This window comes from Myotis davidii, unplaced genomic scaffold (genome assembly GCF_000327345.1).
Source record: "Myotis davidii unplaced genomic scaffold, ASM32734v1 scaffold46, whole genome shotgun sequence".
Classification (NCBI taxonomy): Eukaryota; Metazoa; Chordata; class Mammalia; order Chiroptera; family Vespertilionidae; genus Myotis; species Myotis davidii.
Window position 1 is genome coordinate 12,567,808 of NW_006383006.1, and position 22,495 is coordinate 12,590,302.

Sequence of the window (22,495 nt, forward strand, 5' to 3'; positions counted from 1 at the left end):
GGAAGGAATAGTGATGAAAGGAGGCTTGACTTGGGGTGGTAGACACACAATACCATATACAGATGATGTATTATAGAACTGTGCAACTGAAACCTATATAATATTAGGAACCAATGTCACCCCAATAAATTCAATAAAACATTTTTAAAAGAAAAAATTAAAAATTATAATGCATTATGACAAAGTAAATTCAACGTTAGGGATATAAAAGTGGTTCAACATAAGGAACTCTATTAATATAATTCAATGTTAACAGATAAAAGAAAGAAAACTTGAGAATCTCAGTAGATGTTGAAAAGCTTTTGATTAAATTCAATGCCATTGCTATTAAAATTCCTAGAAGGTGCAATAGATGGAAACTTAACTACTGGAACATACAGCAGGGTGCTCCTTAGTGGTGTTGAAAAAACAACTTAGAAGTTTGACAGCTGGCCCTGCCACTAACTCCTCATGTAGCCTGAGGCAAATTACTGTCAATAGCCTCAGTTTATCTCTAAAATGGCAATAACACCTAGTAGTCTCACAGAGTAGGGAGAGGATGAAGTTGGTAACACTTCTCTTAGCTATCTTTACCCATGCCCAGTGTGCTAGCTACCTTAAACTTTTGTTTCCCACATGCTCTCCACCTTCCTGTCATACCTTCTTAAGTGCTCCTATTGTTGTAACCTCCTTCTCTAGACCTTCCTTCAAGAATCAGTTGTGTCCCATCCTCTGAGATACCAGTTCGGGTCCTCTCCACATATCATTATTCTCTTCATCATCTGTTATCCAAAGCAGTTTCTTTTTGTCCTAATTAAACCACTAACTACAAAGTACTAATAAGTAAGAGGTTGCTCTTATTCCGCCCCTCCCCCCAAGATTTTATTGATTTTTAGAGAGAGAGGAAGAGGAGAAAGAGAAACATTGATGTGAGAGAATAGCATATAGGCTGCTTCCTGTACGCCATCCACTGGGGCTCAAGCCTGAAACCTGGACCTGGAGTCCAACTGGCAACCCTTGGGTGCAGGGGATGACACCTAACCAACTGAGCCAGGGCAAAGGTTGCTCTTATTTTTGAGTGCCGTGTGTCATATATGTTCATGCTTATATTCATTTTCCCATGTAATTCTTAACCACCCTGTGAAATACATACTGTTATTCCTTTTGTTTTAAGTAAAGTAAGCGTTAGAGAAGTTAAATAACTTGCCCAAAGTCATTCACATGATAATACAAATTATCACTTCTCCTAATTAGTAATAATTAGTAGGACTGCAATTCAAAGCTGTATCTCTGGCTCTAAAACCATTCTGCTGCCTTTAGTGCAGAACTTATACTTCCTATGCATTTGTAACTTTAGGAAAAAAATACAACACCTAGCATGATATTTGTGTTTGGTGAGCAAACTGCCTGTTCTGTCCAATTCACCTGGAGATACAAAAATGATACCACAAAGTCTACGCTCAAGGAATCTATAGTCAGTCTATTGTGGGAGAGAGAAGTAAATAGGTGATACGTGCTAATTCTGTAGACAAGTTGCTGAGAAAACACAAGATGGGGCACAGAAACTGGACTGGGGAAAAGAAAAACAGTCATGAATGTTTGAGTTTCTGCTTTTCCCTTCAAAACCAAACTTAAGCAGGGTTCTAACAGATTAGCATTCTGGCAACTAAAATGGCAGGGATTAATATATTTCTTTTTAAAATCAGTTTCTATATGTTTTTTTCATAAATAATTTTTTTTATTATTTTTAAATTGATTTCAGAGAGGAAGGGAGAGATAGAAAGATCAATGATGACAGAGAATCACTGATCAGCTGTTTCCTCCACGCCCCCGACTGGGGATCGAGCCTGCAACCCCGGCACGTGCCTTTAACTGGAATCAAACCCGGGACCGTTCAGTCCACAGGCCAACGCTCTATCCCAGCCGTGGGCAAACTACGGCCCACAGGCCGGATCTGGCTCGTTTGAAATGAATAAAACTAAAAAAAAAAAAAGACCATACCCTTTTATGTAATGATGTTTACTTTGAATTTATATTAGTTCACACAAACACTCCATCCATGCTTTTGTTCCGGCCCTCCGGTCCAGTTTAAGAACCCATTGTGGCCCTCGAGTCAAAAAGTTTGCCCACCCCTGCTCTATCCACTGAGCAAAACCGGCCAGGGCTAAAGTTAGTTTATATTTTACCTCAAATTACGTGTCTAGTTCAAGTAAATCTCATCTTTTAAAAAACACTTTAAAATTTATTTAAAGAATGATCTGGTTTTTAAATATGTTCAATTTATATGACACTACGTATTTTTCTCTCTCCATATTTTTCATTATAAAAAGAAAAAAACACTCATCCACCCAGCATGACTCAGTGGTTGAGCCAGGAGGTCCAGGTTCGATTGCCTCTGCATGCACCCCCACTGGGGATCGAGCCCGCATACTGGGCATGTTCCTTGACCCGGAATTGAACCAGTGACCTCTTGGTTCCTGGGCGACCACTCAACCATTGAGCCACATGGGCTGGGCTGATCATTGATGTTTCTATCTCCCTTTCCCTTTCCCTTCCTCTCTGAAATCAATAAAAATATATTAAAAGAAAAACACTCAATGAAAAACAAAACACAGGGATAATAGAGACCATTATAAACTTTTGAACAATAATAGATACAGAGGCAGAGCTGCCTCAAACAGATTGTCAAACTGCAGCGGGAAGAGCCCGGAGAACAAACAACTGGTTACGTAAATGGCTCATATTAGAAGTGCTTGCAAAAAGCCACAATCAATTTAGGATATTTTAACTCAGACGAACAAAATGCATTTCAGGCAACTACTCCAGAAACACCATCCATCCTCAAGAATATCCTACTCCTGCCCTAGCTGGCTTGGCTCAGTGGATAGAGCATTGACCTGTGGACTGAAGGGTAACGGATTCAATTCCCAAGGGCACATGCCTGGGTTGTGGGCTCAATCCCCAGTAGGGGGCGTGGAGGAGGCAGCTGATCAAACTCATCGTTGATATTTCTCTCTCTCTCCCTCTTCCTTCCTCTCTGAAATCAATAAAAATTATTTTTTTTAAAAAAGAGAATATCCTACTCCTAAGTAAAAAACAACAAAACTTTCAGGTTATTCCCATATACATTTCCCCCTTCTTCCTCTAATTTAACCCTACAATAAAGATAAATACAATTTAGGTAATGTATTCCCATCAGTTGTTCACTTACCAAACAATAGTTCATTCAAGTGGACACTTTCTGGGCTGTCATGGAAAACGCCAATAAAAAACCTATTAAATTCAAGTTAGATTATATCTGTCACCTCTTCCTTGTCCAAAACAATTACCATGGGAGAAAATAAATTAAGCCTAGCAATGTCAATTATTACAGGGTTGGTTGCTATAAAAAAATGTTTATGGCTTTTCTAGGTGACTGATAATAGATTAAATGACTTCAACACTGTTCTAATCTGAATACAGCAAGTTTCCTCAAACACTGTGGCACGAGTAAAGATGAAATAGTAAAACAGAGGTGGTGAAGAGAAGACAAAAAACAATGAGAGGTGAAATAAGATACAGATAGACTTCACTTGTTTGCATTTTGTGAAATTAATGAAGAATAGCAAAGACAAATGCCTAAAAAAATTAAAATTTAAGGGCAACAAACATAAACAACTAAGACAGTGTAGCTTCAAACACACAATTCTGAAGGAGAACCTAACTTCTTCTTTGGGCTAAAGAGGTGGAAAATCAGGTTTAAGTTCAAAGTAGGTTAAACTTTCAACTTCTTATCACCCTGACAATTCAGCAAAATGAAAATAACCAGACAGACAAGAGTTTCCATAAAACTTTCTTATCTTCCCTAGTAAATTCTCTCACTAGACAGAAAAAAATAAAAGGAAATTTGTTTTTGATAGTCCTTATCTTTGAAGATTCTTAAAAATTCAAGAAGGCTTGATAAGACAGGAGAGAGTAAACGGCTGTTTATAGCAAGGAACTATGATGTGTTATCGCTGTAGAGAAAAGTTAAAATCAAAAGGAATTTTGAGAGATTATTTCCTTAGCCTTCATTAACGCACTAGGGAAGTTTTAGACAATTTATAAAATTTACAGACTTAAAAAAATAGGGCTTCAAACTACAACTATATTTAATACTATAATACTAACCAAGCTTTTAATTGCATGTTTAAAAATTCAAAACCACAATTCCCTCAGGAAGTGTAACTGTTACTAGTAAAAGAAAATAATAGGGATAATCACATTCATCAAATTTATTAAATCCAATACTATGCTAGTCACCATAATGTACTTTTGTTCTTTCATTAAAGAATTCTTAGACCATTCACTATTAAGTTACTGTTTAACTGGTAAGTTGAGGCAAAATGCTAAATAACTTGAGAAGTCACAAGTGCAAAGTCCATTGTACAAAACTACCCAACCATGCTCGCTCTTTATGTACTTTTCCAGATATAATTTAAACTGTCTGAGCAAAAGGTGAATTCTAAATTGTTCATAAATTGACTTTTACTGTGCCTTTCTTTTTGCTTGAAAACTCCTTTCATACATTGCCACCGATTCAGTTTCACCTGTAGGTAATGAACACAGAACTCATTGTGGGGAAAAACAAACCAGAATGTGAGAAAAGAGGTTATCAGATATACAAGGGAGTGAAACAGTTGATTGAAAAACACTTTAACCACAGTATTTTTTTCTCCATGTGAAGGAGGTCTTTTGACTAGTTGTTACCATTTCTCTCACGAAAAACCCTATAAGTTCCCAAAGCTCCCACGTTGAGTACTTACCTGGTTCATCTGAATGCTGAATCCGGGCTTTTATTTCTGCTAAGCTGGCCTCCCCCTCTTGGGGGACTGAAGCTGCTGCCTCCTCCTCAGTGTCCTCTACCTTAGTCACGGTAAAGTGTGGCATTGTTGAAATCCTGTGCTTTTTCTGTATTTAAACTTCCTTCCAAGTCTACTCCGCCCACCCCTTCCTCGCTGTGTCCCTTTCAGACTCAGACACTGCCTAAGGGAGACTGACGCTGGGAATAGGGAAGTACTTTCAGCTCACGTGATCAACAACCTTAGAGGGAGTGGAACACTGGAAGACACGCCTTCCACAGCATTTATCTTTCACTTGGCACTCCACCCTTTGCTTATGGTTATTAAGCTCAAGAATCCCTAGAACTATTTAGGCAGCTTTCCTTTCCGAGAGCTGCCAAAAGCTGGATAGAGAGTGGGCAGAATTCATGCACTACAGCCTGCTCACCCACATTCACTCAAATATGCACCGCTTCTAAAAGTGAAGGGAGTCAATAGTTGTTAAAGACCTACTCTAAGCTCTTCATTGCACCAGAAAGTTTTCATTATGATCTCATTTAATCATCAGGTTAAAGAACTTGCCCAAAGTCACAGAGCTTGTAAGTGGTGAAGCCCAGCTTCAAAACTTCTAATACCTTTGTAGGTAGGCAGCTTAGAGGACGTTTCATGGAGGGCACAAAGTCATATGCTTACCTAAATTTCATTTGATGAGTTCTTGTATAGCTCTGGCTAGTAATCTTGGCTGCACACTGGAATCACCTGGGAAGACTTAAGAAACACTGATGCCTGGGTCTCATCCTAGATTAGTGGTTCTCAACCTTGGCTGCACATTAGAATCACCTGGGAATCTTTTTAAAATCTTGATTTCTGGGCCTCATCCTCCGGAAATTCTGTTTCTTTGTTATGGGGTGAGACCACAACATTGTTAACAAAGAAACAGAATTTCTGGAGGATGGGGCCCAGAAATCAGGATTTTAAAAAGATTCCCAGGTGATTCTAATGTGCAGCCAAGGTTGAGAACCACTGTCCTAGATATTCTGATTTAATTGCTCTCAAGTAGAGCCTGGATAACAGACTCCCCGTGTTTCTAAGGTGCAGCCAAGGTTGAGACTTACTTCTATATATGGGAAAGAGAAAAGTTTGACCTGTTGAGTTTTTGTAACTACTTTTATCATTGAAAGAATTTAAGTCAGGTGGGGAAGTATAGTACCTGGTGATTTTTCCATACTTACAACTCAGGTAGCTATTCTACTAATTGATTCAAAGGAACCTAAAACACTACCAAACTGTCAAAGATTTCAATATTATATTCTGGGTTCCAAATTCTTGAATATTTTGGTGCCACGGGATATTCCAGTAGGATCTTGCTTTCATATTTATCTTATAAACAGTTGAATTAGCCCGGTTGGTGTGGCTGAGGTTGAGCATCAATCTATGAACCACGGGGTTAACAGTTCGATTCCAGTCAGGGCACATACCTAGGTAGTGGGCTCCATCCCCCTTGAGGGCATGCAAGAGGCACCCAATCAATGGTTCTCTCTCATCATTGATGTTTCTATTTCTTTTTCCCTCTCCCTAACTCTTTAAAATAAATAAAAAATATATGTTTTTAGAAAGAGTTGTTATGGCTAATCTATAGTTGATGGACAGAAAAAAATGACTTGTGTTTATGAATCTGTGTACAGCTTGTGCATCCAAGCCTTGTACAGTTTTATCCTGTCTTTTCTCCCCTCTAAAACGTTTCTCAAACTAAACAAGTAGGAAGGTAACAAATTCCTGTTAATCTATGACAGGAGTAATTTGTTTATTAACTTGAAGCTTTGGTACCATAGTGGTCAGCAATTTTAAAATAGTTCTCTCTTACAGGGGACTATAAGTAAAAGTGAAGGGACATAAAGAAATTGAAGACAAAGTTATAGTACCGAAAAACTGTGGGTGAGAAAGTGGTAAAGTGCTATGTCTGAGGATTGGTTAGATAGAGAGGGTGGGATGTAAGAAATAGCTATTTTAGGTACAATAAACTACCAGAATGATGTATCACTATACCTCCACCACCACAATGGTTGAAATTGATAAGACTGACAACACCCAATTTGGAGAGAATGTGAAAAGGAACTTTCACACACAGTTACTGGGGTGTAAACTGGTTCACCCACTTTGGAAATGGTCTGGAACTTTCCCCTATAACCCGTCAATTGCACTTCTAGGTATTTGCCCCCAAAATGAAAACATACTCCCATAAAAGGACTTGTACAAGGATGTCCATAGCAGTTTATTACTAATAGCCAAAAACTGGAAACAACCAGGTGTACTCCACAGGAGAATGGGTAAGGTAACTATAATATATTCATACAAAGAATTACTATTCAGCTCTACAAAGGAACAAATCAGTGAGACATGCAACAATATGGATGAAACTAAAAAACACTATGCTATGTGAAAGAAGCCTTAAACAAAAGAGTACATAATATTAGAGTCCACTAATGAGGTTTTAGAACAGGCAAAACTCAACTATGGTACAAAAAAACCCCAGGATAATGGTTGCCTCTGGCGAGATGAAGGTGATTAACTGGGATGGGGCTTGAGAGAACTTTCCAAGTTATGATAATATTATACATTTTGATAGAGTTTAGAGTTCCACAGGTGTATAAATTTGTCAAAACTCAGCTAATGTTCACTTAAAATGTGTGTATTTCACCGTATAAAGTTTGCTTTAAAAGAAAAAGATCTTGCAAAAACCGGTTTGGCTCAGTGGATAGAGCATCGGCCTGCGGACTGAAAGGTCCCAGGTTCGATTCCGGTCAAGGGCATGTACCTGGATTGCGGGCACATCCCCAGTGGGGAGTGTGCAGGAGGCAGCTGATCGATGTTTCTCTCTCATCGATGTTTCTAACTCTCTATCTCTCTCCCTTCCTCTCTGTAAAAAATCAATAAAATATATTTTTAAAAAAAGAAAAAGATCTGTAAAAAAAATACTGAATTCTAATAATATGCAGTTTGAAGTATTTGAGAGAAGTTAATTAATGCCTGCAATTTACCTTGAATTGCACACAAAGAAGAAGATGGAAAGACATGTGATAGGACAAGTATAATAAAATGCTAATGACAGATGCTGAGTGGTGGGTGTGTGGGTATCCTAATAATAGACAAACATGGTAATTGACCGTACCTTTGATATGCCTCCCATTGGCTAACCAGCGAGATATGCAAATTAACCGCCAACAAAGATGGCGGTTAATTTGCATATGTATGCGCGAAGCGGCGGAGCGAAACTGAAGGCAGCTCTGGCCAGAGCAACGAAGGCTTGAAGGCAGCTCTGGCCAGAGCAGCGAAGGCTTGAAGGCAGCTCTGGCCGGAGCGAAGGCCTGGGTCCTGGGTGCCGGAGGAAAACCGGTGCCGGAGGAAAACCGGTGCTGGCAGCCAGGGGAAGGGAAGGCCTACTGCACGAATCTTTTCATGCAACAGGCCTCTAGTCATCACTTATGGCTCAGATTCTGTTTCATATAAGGTTTAGGCAGTTACATAAATGCTTTTACAGTACTTTGATTTTGGGGTATTGAATGTTGTTAGAAATTAGAGTCACCAAACAGGTTTTAAATATTTACATTTAAAAAAATATGTGGTATTTATTTTTAAATAGTATGATATAAGCCAGACTAGGATAAAAGGCCTTTATAATAGCACTAGGGGCCCAGTGCACAAATTCATGCACCTTGAATGGAACTGTGGACCATGAGGCTGCCGTGGGCACCAGGGCAGGTCTCAGCCCATCCTCTGCACCCCGGGCCCGGCCCCTCCTGCCACGACCCCTGGTCCAGTCTGCTGACAGCCCCATTCCCACTGTTGCTGCTCCCATGTGCTGACAGTGCAGAGCAATTGGGGCCAGTGCCAGCAGCAGGTGCAAGCAGGGCCATCGCCAGCAGTGGGTGCGAGCACCGGGCGCGAGCACCAGGCGGGACTGTTGTGCATGGGAGCAAAGAATTTTCAGTATCTACCAGAGGCTCGCTCCGATGACAGTGACTGGCACCCCACCTTGGTCTGGCACCCCCACTCACCTGCTCCACCATCCTGCCATGCCCAATGCCCACCATGTTCTGCATTCTGCCACCTACTGCAGATGCCCACCATGTTCCATGCACAACCCCTGGTGGTCAGCGCAAGTCATAGGGACCAGTTGTTTGGTTGTTCTGCTGTTCAGTCTATTTGCATATTGGCCTTTTATTATATAGGACTAAAGACCTGGTGCATGAATTCGTGCACCAGTGGGGTCCCTTGGCCTAGTCTATGGGATCAGGCCGAAACTGGCTCTCCAACATCCCCTGAGGGGTCCTGGATTGTGAGTGGGCACAGGCCAGGCTGAGGGATCCCACTGGTGCACTATCAGGGCCATGGAGGGACGGCAGAGGTTGGCTAGCCAGGGAGGGACCACAGGAGGGCTCCAGGGCATGTCCAGCCCATCTCGCTCTGTCCCAATCGGCTGGACCCCAGCAGCAAACTAACCTACAGGTCAGAGTGTCTGCCCCCTGGCAGTCAGTGCACATCATAGCAACTGGTCGACTGGTCAACTGTCTGCCTCCTGGTGGTCAGTGCAAGTCATAACGAGTGGTTGAGTGGCCTTAGCATATCATTAGCACATTATGCTTTGATTGGTTGAATGGATGACGGGACAACCAGACACTTAGCATATCAGGCTTTTATTATATAGGATAGGATTACTCCATTATACATTAGGCCTAATATTATACACATTATACTTATTTTACTAATTGCTTTCAATAAAACACTTTTTTGTGACTATGTCTGCTTTAAAAAAAAAGCCCCCCCCCTTTTTTTTTTTTTTTTTAGCAGAATGGGTCTATTTGGGTAATATTTTCAAAGTACAATTTACTATGCTACACTACCTAATTATTTTTAATCACAGCTAACAACTTATGATAACCAGCACTTTGTTTCATTCAACCCATCTATTAAATAAACAAAGACAAGTTAGATTTAGTGAAAAGATTAAAACAATTAATGGAAAGTCAATGGACATTGATTTTCAAATAAGGATTTTCTATCAGATTATAATACATTATTATACTATATTCTGAAAAATCAATAAATTTTAGAGCAAATCATGTATTTCCTCTGGGAACTGTATTGTACAAAAGATATACAAATAATTTAGAACCACGTAATCTTATTGCTGAAATGACTCTAAAAAAGAATCTAGTAATTCATGCTAAAACTGGATCTGTGATGCAAGAAAACTATAATATGTGAGCAGTAACCCAAATCCCTAGAATTAAAAAGCCACATACATTTTGAATGCAGGAATTTTACCAAATGTTATTCTGTTCATTCTTGAGAGCATCTTGTAGATATGATGTTGAGATTTTAGTAACATGTTCAGTAACATTCTTTTTTTTTAAATAAAAAATGCAATTAAAGCTTGATCAAAGGTAACAGCATACTAGTAAAAAACTGGAGATGTATAAAATAGAACAGACTAGATTTCATGAGCACACACAATGTAGACTTAATTCATCTTATCTGTCCATACCTTTTCACAGACTTCTCTCTCCATCTCTCACACACCTCATATGACAAATGTCTTATGCAAATACCTTAAGACACACGTGTGCACACGCACACACACACACACACAAGTTCAGTGGGAGTGCTGAGCAAACAACAATGGATTTGATATAGAAACAGATTCAAATCTTATTAATCTCTCCTAAGCTCCTATAGTTTGAAGACACCATTCTGAGAGCTTTATCCACTATTGACATCTAGATACACTTACCCTTTAAAATTGTAACCAGTTAATATTAATAGTTTTGTGCTTACAGTGTTTGGTTTATTAGAAATGGTGTTTTACAAGAAATAGTGAAGAAAGTGGAATTTATTTCCAAGCAGTTACTTCTAATATTATTTCAAAATATTTAGGGTGGCATTGGTATTGAATAATTGCAACTACTAGCTAGCAACTAAATAAATATGAGTAGAAACTAACTGTATTATACTTTTTTACATATCTTACAAATGAGATTATAATTAAACCTTTAACTGCACGACTTGTGCCCTATTCTTATTCCCCATCAGCAGCTAGTACAAGGCTTTGCACATAATAGTGGTTAATAGATTTTTAAAAATCCTTTCACTACTCAAAATAATTTTCTTGCTCGAGGTAATTTATGAATAACTCTGAGCTACAAAGGTTAATGTTTTATCCTTGTTTGTAAATTTTTCATACTCTTTATTCTATAAATCTTTTTAACAATCTACACTAATAATAAAGAAAGATGCAAGTTGACTGTACCTGCGTGACACCCACCTGCCAATCATGGGGTGAGTATGCAAATTAACCCAACAAAGTTTGCATAAACAGGTACCGAGTGGCCAGGGGTGGGGCGGGATGCTTGTGTCATTGCCATGGCAACAATGCAGGCATTCCGCACCACCCCAGCTGCTCCGGGCCTCTGGGCAGCGTGGGAAGGTGGAAAGGCGACTCTGGGCCAGAGCGAAGGCGGTGCCAGCAGCCAGGGGAAGGAAGGCCCATTCTTGCACGAATCTTCGTGCATCGGGCCTCTAGTCTATATATATATAAAAGGCTAAATGTCTGTCTGACAGGAAGCTGACATGCACTGACCACCAGGGGCCAGACACTCAACACAGGAGCTGTCATGACACGCACTGCCCATCTATATATATATAAAAGGCTAAGTGTCCATCCAACCAGTATCTATGACACACACTAATCACCAGGGGGCAGATGCTCAATGCAGGAGCTGCCGTGGTGTGCACTGGCCATTTAAAAATAAACAGCACCACAGACCTGGCACTGACAAACCAATACTCGGCTTCCCCCAAGTGGGACACAGGCCCCGCCATCACCCCAGAGTGACACCCCACCAAACTGCAGCCAATGCTGCCAAGACCCCATGGCACAAAATGTCGTCCACAGTCCAGCCCAGAAACGGTCGCTGTGGGCGCCGGGTAATGACTTCACGTAGCAATGCCCGGCTTCCTCTCCCTAGTGACGAGCCTCCTTGGAGTTTCTTCAGCCCAGGAACACAACTTGCTTTATAGTCAGGTGCAAACATTTCACAGTTTAGCCAAATATTTGTGAAGTGCTCTCATGTGCCTCATCTCATTTGACCCTCACAGAAGTCCTGCAGTAGGTAGATAAGAGACTCAATAGAATCCTATTTTATTTTCATTAGATGGAAAACAGAGATTTAGAAAGTTTAGAAATTTGACCCAACTGAAAAGAAGTAAGAAATGGTGGAACTTGAAAATGACTTAGTTTTCCCACTGCACACAATGTTTTTGATCTGTCATTGTAGATTGTGAATTTGGTTGACACTTATATTATAGAGAAAGGGTGAATAGTGATATTAAAATATTTCTTTTAATTAATTTCCTTTCAATGTGCATGAATCCATGCACCGGTACACTAGTCAATCTAATAATTCGTCCTATTTTAGAGAAATGTGTTTGAGAGGTAAGAGATCTGAATTTCTTTAAAATATCTAACTTCAGATATGGAGTTATATGGAGAGAGGAAAGAGATAATATGTGCTAGAGTAGAGATTCTTAAGAAAAATATCAGACTTGCATGAAAGACTAAGCCACTGCCCCACCACATTCTGGTAACTCATGCTTCAAAGGGCCACTGGTAGGCAAACACTACCTCACATCCCCTTGAATGTGGTATCATTCAGGTTAGGCAAACATATAAAAGGCTATGAACCATTTCTTGAGAACAGCGTTTTGCAGATTATCTCTGGTGAAGAACTATATTCACTGTGGGCTAAAAATTCTGTAAAAGAATAAAAGTAAAAACTACTAGAAAATGAAATAAAAATACACAAAACTTAAGTTTCAATTTCTATTAAGTTTAAAAGACAAAATTATTCTATCAAACTACTATACAAGTTCCTTACGAACTCTCAATTTCTAAGTTCATGGCCTTACAGACAGGTAATAAACAGCTCATGGGCCGGCACTGTCTGTATACTACACTCTGAATAGACCTGTGTTAGAGAATCTTGTAAACATTTTAGCGAAAATAGAATGAGAAGTTCATTATTTAAATTTAGAGCTATAACTGGAGCCAGAAAAGTATACTGGCTCTCATTCTTTAAAATACATTTCCTTATTTACCATATTCAGCAAACCCTTCTTCCTCAGATACTGCAACAGTAAATATTAGTTTAAAATATCAAAATGGTGACAAATTCTAAATTTTACCTTACTATATAGACAATTATAGAAAGAATTAATTATTTTGGAGAGGATCACTACCATTGATAGCAAGGACTTAAAAATTCTACATCTCGCCCCACCGATGTGGCTCAATGGTTGAGCACTGACCCATGAACTAGGAGGTCATAGTTCAATTCCTGGTCAGTCAGGGCACATGCCTGGAGTTGTGGGCTCGATCCCCAGTAAGGGGTATGCAAGAGGCAGCTGATCAGTGATTCTCTCCCAGCATTGATGCTTCTATCTCTCTAAAGTCAATAAAAACACATTTAAAAAAGAAGTACATTTTCCTTTAAAAAAATAAAATAAACGCCTTCTATATTTCAAAATTACATAAGACTATGAAAATTAATTTTTATAAAATGACATCAGTGATGAATTTTGTATAATGCATTTGAGGGCTAACAACTCCAAGAGAATACTGTTCATAGAAAAAACACACATTATTTCCTGATGGATTCATAATATTGTAGAGAAGGAAGACAAGGAGTTCTCCAAATTAAACTTCAGGAAAATCTGCTTTATTGAGGCTGAAGAAATCATGCATTCTTCAGTATATTTGAGTGTCCACTATGTGCCAGGAAAGAGGAATGCAAAGGACAAACAAGACTCTATTCCTACTCTCAAGGAACTTGAGATCTTATTATCCAATTAAGAGATATACTAAAAGGCAATATAAAACTAAGACTATACATACAAATATGTTATAAACATAGAAAGAACCTTCACAGCACAACATACTATCACCTTACCCAGTGACTTCTTCAGGGACCTAAACTTGTGAGTCTTCACTAGAGAAAAGAATGCAGTAGGTTGGTTGATGGATAGCTACTTTAATTTGATAGCAAAGGCAGTCATTTTGACTGCTGACCCAAATACGAAGAAGGCATTATCAAAAGTATCTGAATACTCTGAGCCCTCAATTTCCACTGTTGCTTTTTTTTTCTTTACAATATTGTTAGTCCCTATATATGGCTGCCCACCTCTTTCATTAGTCTAATGTCATTACAGTCCAGGTATGATGGAACCCAAGAAACACCAACCAAAGAGATAGCATTGGTAGTTATTTCATTTCTGATGTGTGACATTTCATTCTTTTATTGTGAAATACTTGCTAGATGAGCTTCTAGTCAACACTATAAGCAGTGTATACAAAATAAAAGCAGATATTAAGCAACATATTGTCGAAACTTAGAACATATTTTCAAAAGAGGAAATGAAAACACAACTCAAAACAAAATGTCCTGGTTAATTTTCATCTCATAGAAAAAGTGTCTTTATAAGTTATTACTTTCTCCCTCCACTGCAACAAAACATTTCAAAATGGATTTGTATTTGAGCCAAAATACAAATATTCATTAATTTTAGGACAGACGGACTAATGCAACTAACTAAATCAATAACTGTTCAGGTAATTCAGCACTACTACACTGCCCCGGTATTTGCACATCATTTGTGTTAAAACAACAACAGTAAAACACACATTGTTTGAACAGATTTTCTTTTAGGAATGTAGAACCTTAAGTTATTTGGGAAACGTCATTTTATTAACTTCACCCCATTATTTCCTTTAATGCCCCCAATGCCAGACAAAGTAATTGCAAAAATGTACACAAAACATAAAAATTGCATTTCTTTTATGCTTCCTCTTCTGTGATGTACAACTGAAGCCTAATAAATATTTCAACAGAGCCAACCATTGTTAGTATAGTAGAGAAAGTGTAATGACAAGAACAATGTGTCAGAATCACACACATTTTTCTTATTTAACCATATCAGCTTCAGTTTTCTCCTGGATAAGAAATCCCATCTTACCTCAGAAAAAAATTACTTTTTTTTATGAAAAAAAAATCAAAACTGATGATTTTTAGGAAAGGAAATAATTCATCTGAAAATCAGGAAAGAACGCTTTCTATTTCCTACTAGTTATTAAATTATTTTTGGAACTAGCATACTGCTAAACTAGAAAAAATAAATCAACAAAACATAATTTTTACACTCATTTTAGGATATAAATTAACCAGCTTTGAAAAGAAGTATTATTTCTAGATATTTTTTTAAAAGCTAGGGGCTAATACTCTCAAAATAGAATAGAGATAAATTTCAGTTGAATTCAATTTCTCATAGATTTGCAAAATGAAAATGTACACATGTATACAAGAATGTTTAACTATTAGTGTGTTCTTTTTTAAAACTAGCAATATAAAAAATGAATAGCCTTACCCCAAAGTAAAAGCAGTCTCAGCCAGTAAAATGAAGGAAATTCAGGTGCCAACTTTCCTGAAAATAAAACTACCTACCACCCTGACTGGTTTGGCTCAGTGGATAGAGCATCGGACTGCGGATTCAAGGGTCCCAGGTTCGATTCCGGTCAAGGACATGTACCTTGGTTGCAGGCACATCCCCAGTGGAGGGTGTCCAGGAGGCAGCTGATCGATGTTTCTCTCTCATCGATGTTTCTAACTCTATCCCTCTCCCTTCCTCTCTGTAAAAAATCAATAAAATATATTTAAAAAACAACAACAAAAAACTACCTACCAAATGGCTCCAACTATAAACAGATGAATGCTATCAAGTGAGTACCTTGCATGAATTTCTCAAGGCCATTAAAAATGTAATAAGGCTTAGCAATGCTGTAATAAAAATGCAAAGCAGAAGTCGACACTGATTAATTTAGCAAGGAAACCGGAGACTGAAACCCAGCTCTGAGCTAAAATAAGAGAAAAATTATAAAAAGAAAAAACAACCCAAAGTTAGAATTAAGACATAAACATATTTGTCATTTCCTTATAACTTAACATTGGCTTTTTTTCCCATATCTGTACTTTTCAACTACAAAAAAATCCATTTTAGAAGGAAAAAAAATTTTAAAAGCTTAGCCCTTACATTTTTTCAGTTAAGACAGCCAAAGGTTTTGCATAGCCTCTCAGATTAACTTACATACAATATTGTCTTGATTAGGAAATTTTGTTAACTCTAAATTCCTCCAATGATTTAACGGTGGTTTAAAATCCTTCAAAAGTAAAATGTATCTGAATATTAGAAATGTTTAAAATATGACAAATGAACATTGTAGAATTGAGCAAATACTGTAATATTTGCTATTTATCAACTACCGAACTTCCACAGTTAAAGCAAAGTGCTGTGTGTGTATGTATTGTATGTCCTGAAGTTCTGTGTTCATATCTTCATATTTAATTGCTGGGATTCTAAAAAATAGAGCAGCATGAATCTTAGGGTTTTAATGGAAATATCTTGTTTTCTATCTACACTAATAAAAGAGAAAGATGCAAATTGACCGTACCTTTGCAATGCCCACCAGCCAATCAGGAGTATGCAAATTAACCCAACAAAGATGGTGGGTTAATTTGCATATGCAGGCGCCGAGCAGCCAGGGGGTGGGGTGGGATGCGATGGAGGCATTCTACACTGCCCTAGCCACTCTCGGTCTCTGGGCAGCATGGGAAGGCAGAAAAGCGGCTCTGGCCGGAGCGAAGGCGGTGCCGCAGCCAGGGGAAGGAAGGCCCATTCTTGCATGAATCTTTGTGCATTGGGCCTTTAGTTTACTCATAACACTTTATTAAAATATTGCATTTGTTTTACCCATTCACAAAATAAAATGATTTCATAATTCCTACAATATAGCTCTCCAAACTTTCATACCTGTTATAAAACACATCACCAAGAACTTAAAACATATATAATTTACATTATTCTGAGTCAACAAAGCCACCACATGCAGCTGTGCAGATTGTGACAGACCAAAAGTATAGGGGGCTGCAGGCTGTGGGATGAAGTTTACAGCATAATGTCATCCTCATAGGTCATTAGAAATTGCCTTAAAAGTCAGCATTCGAAACATTCCCCTTTTTCTAATAGCCTTAATTAAAATGGGAAAGCATGACTTTTATGAGGTCCCCAGGTCCCCAAGAGTGTCTTATTCCTTCTTTTCTATTACAGTACAGGTAATATCAAAACAAAGCTTATGAGAATCTGGAATTAAGAACATGCCACTGAGAGGAAAAGAATGAAGCCCTTGGTAGGAATAATTAGTGAGGACAAAGAAGAGACCACTCAAGATAAAAGAGAAGAAGTTGAAGCACCACTTTACCAATCACTGGCATTTAATCAAAGTATCTAGAGCATTCTATGACAAACTCCTATAAAAGAAAGCCTTATCTATTAAAGCACCTAATTGCAGCTCAATATTTTTAAAGTTTTTATTATAGATGTTTTCAAATATACATAACACCACAGAAAACAGTAAAATGCATCCCATTTTTTAACTCTATATCTTCAATTTAGTATATATTTATGTGGCATCACCATTATTCTAGGTGCTGAAGACACCAAAACAACTTTTGTCTCTGTCCTTAAAAGAACCGTCAGCCTGAGAAAGGTAACATGTAAACAAAACAAAATTAAGTGAAATAGGTGTTGCTATATAATAATATGTATAAGGAATATAGGAACTTAAAGAAATAGATTAGTTCTATTCTATCTGGGTATGGGGATGAATCTGAAAAGGTTTCAGAGAGGGTGACTCTTGAAGGAGGGAGATACCTTAATTATTTTTGCATCTCTACCACCTAACACTGCTCCATAAAAACTTGGTAACAGCCAGTCTCAGCTGGAATACAGGGAGCTCTTTGACTCAACTGGCTTTTAAGCCTACTCCACTTCAGAAACCTCCTTCCAAGGCTGCACAACGTATCATGTTAACATTGGAACTGCCACCCTGAAGGGGGTGTGGCCAGCCTGAAAACGGCCCTCAGCCCCTCACCCAGCCTGCAACAGCTCTCAGCCCCTCACACAGGCTGGCCAGGCACCCTAGTGGGGACCCCCCCACTGAAGGGGGTGTGGCCAGTCTGAAAACGGCCCTCAGCCCCTCACCCTGGCTGGCATTGAGGGCTTCAGGGGGATGTCTGACTGCCAGCTTAGGCCCAATCCCCCAGGGAGTGGGCCTAAGTCAGCAGGTGGACATCACCCGAGGGGTCCCAGACTGCAAGAGGGCACAGGCAAGACTGAGGGACCCCCCCAAGAACACAAATTTTGTGCAGTGGGCCTCTAGTTTTATTGTAAAAGTGATACACTCAATATAAAAAACTGTACATGTCCTTCTAAATTGTTGAAAGAAAAATTCCCACTCTCCACTCTATTTTCAAATTCCTCCAGTCTGTTAGCATCTGTTGAGATATCCATTCTCAATAGTTCCTTCAGTATCTTTAAGACATTCTTTAGTCATAAGCAAATACAATGCTAAGAGTCTTGATTTTATTTACCAGCAAATACAGTGCTAAGAGTCTTGATTTTATTTATAGGACAGTCCCATAACTTCTAATGAACCCTGACACAATGAAAGGAGAATAATAAATACTTTGATAGCAAAAAAGATAATTACCTACTTTCAAAAGGCCAGCAGTAGAAAAAGTTAAAATACAGAACTAAGTATTTAAAACTTCATACGTCACCCCTGCCTTGGTTATGCAATGTAATGTGAGTAAAAGATATGTAATAAGAAAACAAACATAGGGTGGCAAGCTTCTCTACAATAAGAAACATGGGAGGCCTGAGGACTGTGGGGAAAGGATTGAGAATCATAACAATATTACAACCATAGAAGGATGTGTAGAAAGGGCAAAAATTATATGTGTGTGTATACACAACAAAATTCTAAATATTAAAATAGCAAACACAATTTTGAAATACGCTAGGAGCTTAAAAATAGAGTTAATTGGCCCTAGCTGGTTTAGCTCAGTGGCTAGAGCACCAGCCTTCGGACTGAAGGGTCCCGGGTTCAATTCTCATCAAAGGCACAAGTGGGCTCCATCCCCATGAGGGGGTGTGCAGGAAGCAGCCAATCAATGATTTCCTCTCATCATTGATGTTTCTATCTCTCTCTCCAGCTCCCTTCCTCTCGGAAATTAATAAACAATAGAGTTAATTGTAGAAAATAGTTAGTTTTCCTATACTAACTCCAGCTCAGAGAAAAAATGTAGTTTATATATGTCCTTGATTTTCTTGACAACAACATTCTTTGAAGACCCATGTCTAACAAGGGATTAGAAAGCCAAAGGTGAAATAATTATATTTCTAACCAGTTCCCTTTAATGGTGAGAAAAATATATCAAAGGATGATAGTCATCATAAGAATAAAAATTTTAAAAGAGAAAAAGTAGGTCATTGGGAAAGTAGGAAACTAGTTTCCTCAGAATAGGGGGGAATGTGTGATCCAATGGCTGGACAGTTAATTTCCCTTTCATCTGGTACCAGAGAATATTTCAACATTAAGAAATAGGCTAGATATAGAGCCAAGCTTTAACTTCTGTACCCACCTAAACAACATAGATTTCACCTTGACATAGGTGAAATCCAAGTTTTCCTTTTATAGTATAAATGATACCACTCTGGACTGTAAAGAATGCTTATAGGTAAGATACTGGCCTGGACAAGAATCCTGTTCTGAAAAGCTAACACATTACAGAAACAAACCCACTTTAAAACAAAATAAAATGCAATACCATAACATATAAGCTACAAGTCTAAAAACATTTATCTATAAATTACCTAATGACAAGTACAGCAATAAAAAAATTAACACCGATATAGTCTTTATTTGGTATTTTTACAACCTCAATGCAGTATGTAAATAACTAAGACTATAATTTAGAGTTAATTTGAAAGAAAGGAAATTATTTTTTATCTTATAATGTAATTTTAATGCATTAATGTGTAAACAGTGTACAGTTTGTCAAGTTGAAAATAGTTAAGTCCAAAAACCAACCTGTAATATCTCCATTAAATAAATGATTAGTGAAGATAAGTGAATTCTAGGACTATAAACTACCAAATCTACCTTCTCTACAAAATACAAACAGAAAAAAGGAACTAAAATTATTCTGTTTCCTGAACCCCTTGGGTTAGGAGGAACAGTATTTCCTGACACTAGAAAATGGTAAGTCAACCTCATTTTCAAAAGTCAGTGGTTGAAGCCATAGTTTCTAAATTTGGGTAGAATATCATTTTCAGAGTCTAAGATTCTTTTTTTTTTTTTTTTTAAGTCATCACCTCACTTCAAGATTAAGGGTTGTCATCATTGACAGAGTCTAAGATTCTTACAAGAAATTTTCACTACCAAACATATCTACACTTAGAATACAGAACTAAATATATAAAGAATATAAAACTAAATATATGAAGCAGCACAGTTCTAAATATATGAAGCAGTACAGCAGTTCTCAAAAAATGTTATGATCTTTTCATTCATTTCTCTCTTCATCACCTCTCTCACTAAATCCAATGAAAAGGTCCAAGCTAGCCAACACAAACTGATTGGCTCAGGAAGCTTAAAGTCTTCAGTGGTCAATCTAAGTCAGAAGAGGCTTGTGTGCTACTTCCTGGCTACAAAGGTTCAATACTCAATACATTCCATTTAAAGTTCAAAGTGAAAACATTACGTGGGAATCAGCCCCTACAAACCTCTTTAGAATTTCTCTATTCAAAAGGATAGTGCACTAGGTCTACTCAGCCTCAGCTGAGTAAGCTTAGCTACTTGAACTACTGTTTCTGTAAATTATAATTTAAAAAAAAAAGAATTTTGTGATAACAATATCTTGTCTTTGTAGAAAAGCCAATAACTAATATATGGTCAATAACTACTCCTTGTAAATGGCCTTAAAAGAAGACTGTAAAAGTTAGAGCCCCAAAGCTAGCTCTCCACTAAATTTCACAATTTAGGATTCTCTGTGCTGAAAAACGATTAAATTCTGTGCCCTTCACCCTTCACCAAAGTACCCATTTCAATGCTAAGGAGACAAAAATGAGGAAGTCAAAAATATACATTACTTTTCTTTTTGCCACACATCTTCCACATACCAAATTACTACTGCATAGAACCACCATGCTACCCATTATTTCAAAGGGCTCCTAAGCATCTCCAAAAGAGGGTACCTTGGTTCCTGATTACTGTGTGCATAACAGAAAAACGATCTCTCAGAAGAGTCACCCTTAGTAAGTAAACCAATGAAGGAAGAATCCTGTCATCTGGGTTTCCACTTACCCTCAGTAACATCCTGGGGGTTAGAAGTCCGGTCACTGGCTGGATCCTGTGCCAAAGTTGCCAGTGAAGTGGTGGCTCCAGACATCTCACTCATAGGCTCACTACGGCTCGTTTCAGGCATACTCTCCCGGGAGCTAAATCTTACTCGGGAACTGGATCTGGAGCTGAGGTCTGGGCTGGTGTCTGACAAACCTGGAATATCATCAATCTTCGTTGGTGTCACCATGAACCGAACTGAAGCCATCTTGGTGGTGGTTTCTGGAGGATGCATTTTTCTTTTTCTTTTCCTTTAAAAGGGCACAAAGGAAAAAGCCGCAAAATCCTTCCTCCAACACTAGCTGCTTTTGATCGCAAAAATAGGATAACTTTAAAAAAACACACACCACACCAATTACCTTGATTTACATCACACAGAGCCCCAAATGAGAATCTTTATACTCAGAATTCAAGCAGACTGTCCTAGAAAGTGCACTACCAGTAGCTGAAAAATATTTGAGAAAAAAAAAAAAAGACAAAACGATGCCAATCTCGTGTAACTTCGTTCCTTCAGAATGAAGAGATAGCTAGCTATGTCTCCTGATCCAGGGCTGCGGGCTCAGTGCCATGATCTGAGAGAAGCAGGCGAAGCCTTGCTTCCTCCGACCCCCGGGTGTCGGCCAAGGTTGTTAGTCCTTTATCTGGTAAATGTCTCACGGATTTAGTTGAGCCAAGTGCACACAGGTCCACCCTGATGATGCAGATACAGAAGAGAGATTGAAAAAAACGGTACGGGCCACCTGTTGTCTATCAGGTGAATACCCCACAGGTCTGGCTGGGAGGAGGTGTGTGCAGTAGAGCCACCCGAGGTTTTTGAGGCCGATAATCCAGTTGGGTCTGGTGGGAGAGGTGCGCATGCATAACGGGAAAGATATCCCACACGAGGACGGAGGAGAATGCGGAGAGAAGGGTGAGCAGAGGAGGATGCTGGGGCAGAGCGGATTCCTGCCTCTCAGAGGTCTGCGGGGGCGGCCCACCCGCTCTGCTGGCAGAAAGGTCCCTGGGATGTGGGAAGAGAAGCTAGCGGACACCTCGGACTGCAGCTCAGGGTCGTGGCCAGTCGCTGCTAGTCCATCGAGCCCAAGGTCCGCTCGCTAGGTTTCTGCTGCGTGTGACAGGACAGGCCAACCCTTCGCCAGGAGACGCTTTCGCCCCTACCAGGTCCCTGGCGCAGGTCGAGTCCTAGCAAAAGAGGAGACAGCCTCGCAGGCTGGTCCTGGCTGGCAGTGCAGGAGGGGGCGGCGATGACGCGCGGAGGTCGCAGGTGTGGGATCCCGGGCCAGCTGATGCGGGTGCGCGCGCAGCTGTTGTTTACGAGCCGGTAACTGTTTCGGAGCCGCAGCGCGGCCAGGCGGGCTCGGGCTGCCAG

General features: G+C 39.1%; 1 protein-coding gene and 1 long non-coding RNA gene across 2 annotated transcripts in view; both read right to left on the reverse strand.

Annotated features, from left to right (window-relative positions):
* Positions 1-4,853, reverse strand: part of LOC107181540 — a 19,221-nt gene extending 14,368 nt beyond the window's left edge. Inside the window, exons 1-3 of the long non-coding RNA XR_001512194.1 lie at positions 4,764-4,853; positions 3,191-3,225; positions 640-709 (exon numbers count right to left, since the gene is read on the reverse strand). This is a non-coding gene — a long non-coding RNA (uncharacterized LOC107181540). The remainder of the gene's footprint in view (positions 1-639; positions 710-3,190; positions 3,226-4,763) is intronic.
* SLC12A6 (solute carrier family 12 (potassium/chloride transporter), member 6) overlaps positions 1-22,489 on the reverse strand; it is an 84,862-nt gene extending 62,373 nt beyond the window's left edge. Inside the window, exon 1 of the mRNA XM_006778178.2 lies at positions 21,091-22,489. Within this exon, the coding sequence (XP_006778241.1) occupies positions 21,091-21,361 (271 nt within the window). The 5' untranslated portion in view covers positions 21,362-22,489. The remainder of the gene's footprint in view (positions 1-21,090) is intronic.
* Between the last annotated feature and the right edge of the window lie 6 nt (positions 22,490-22,495).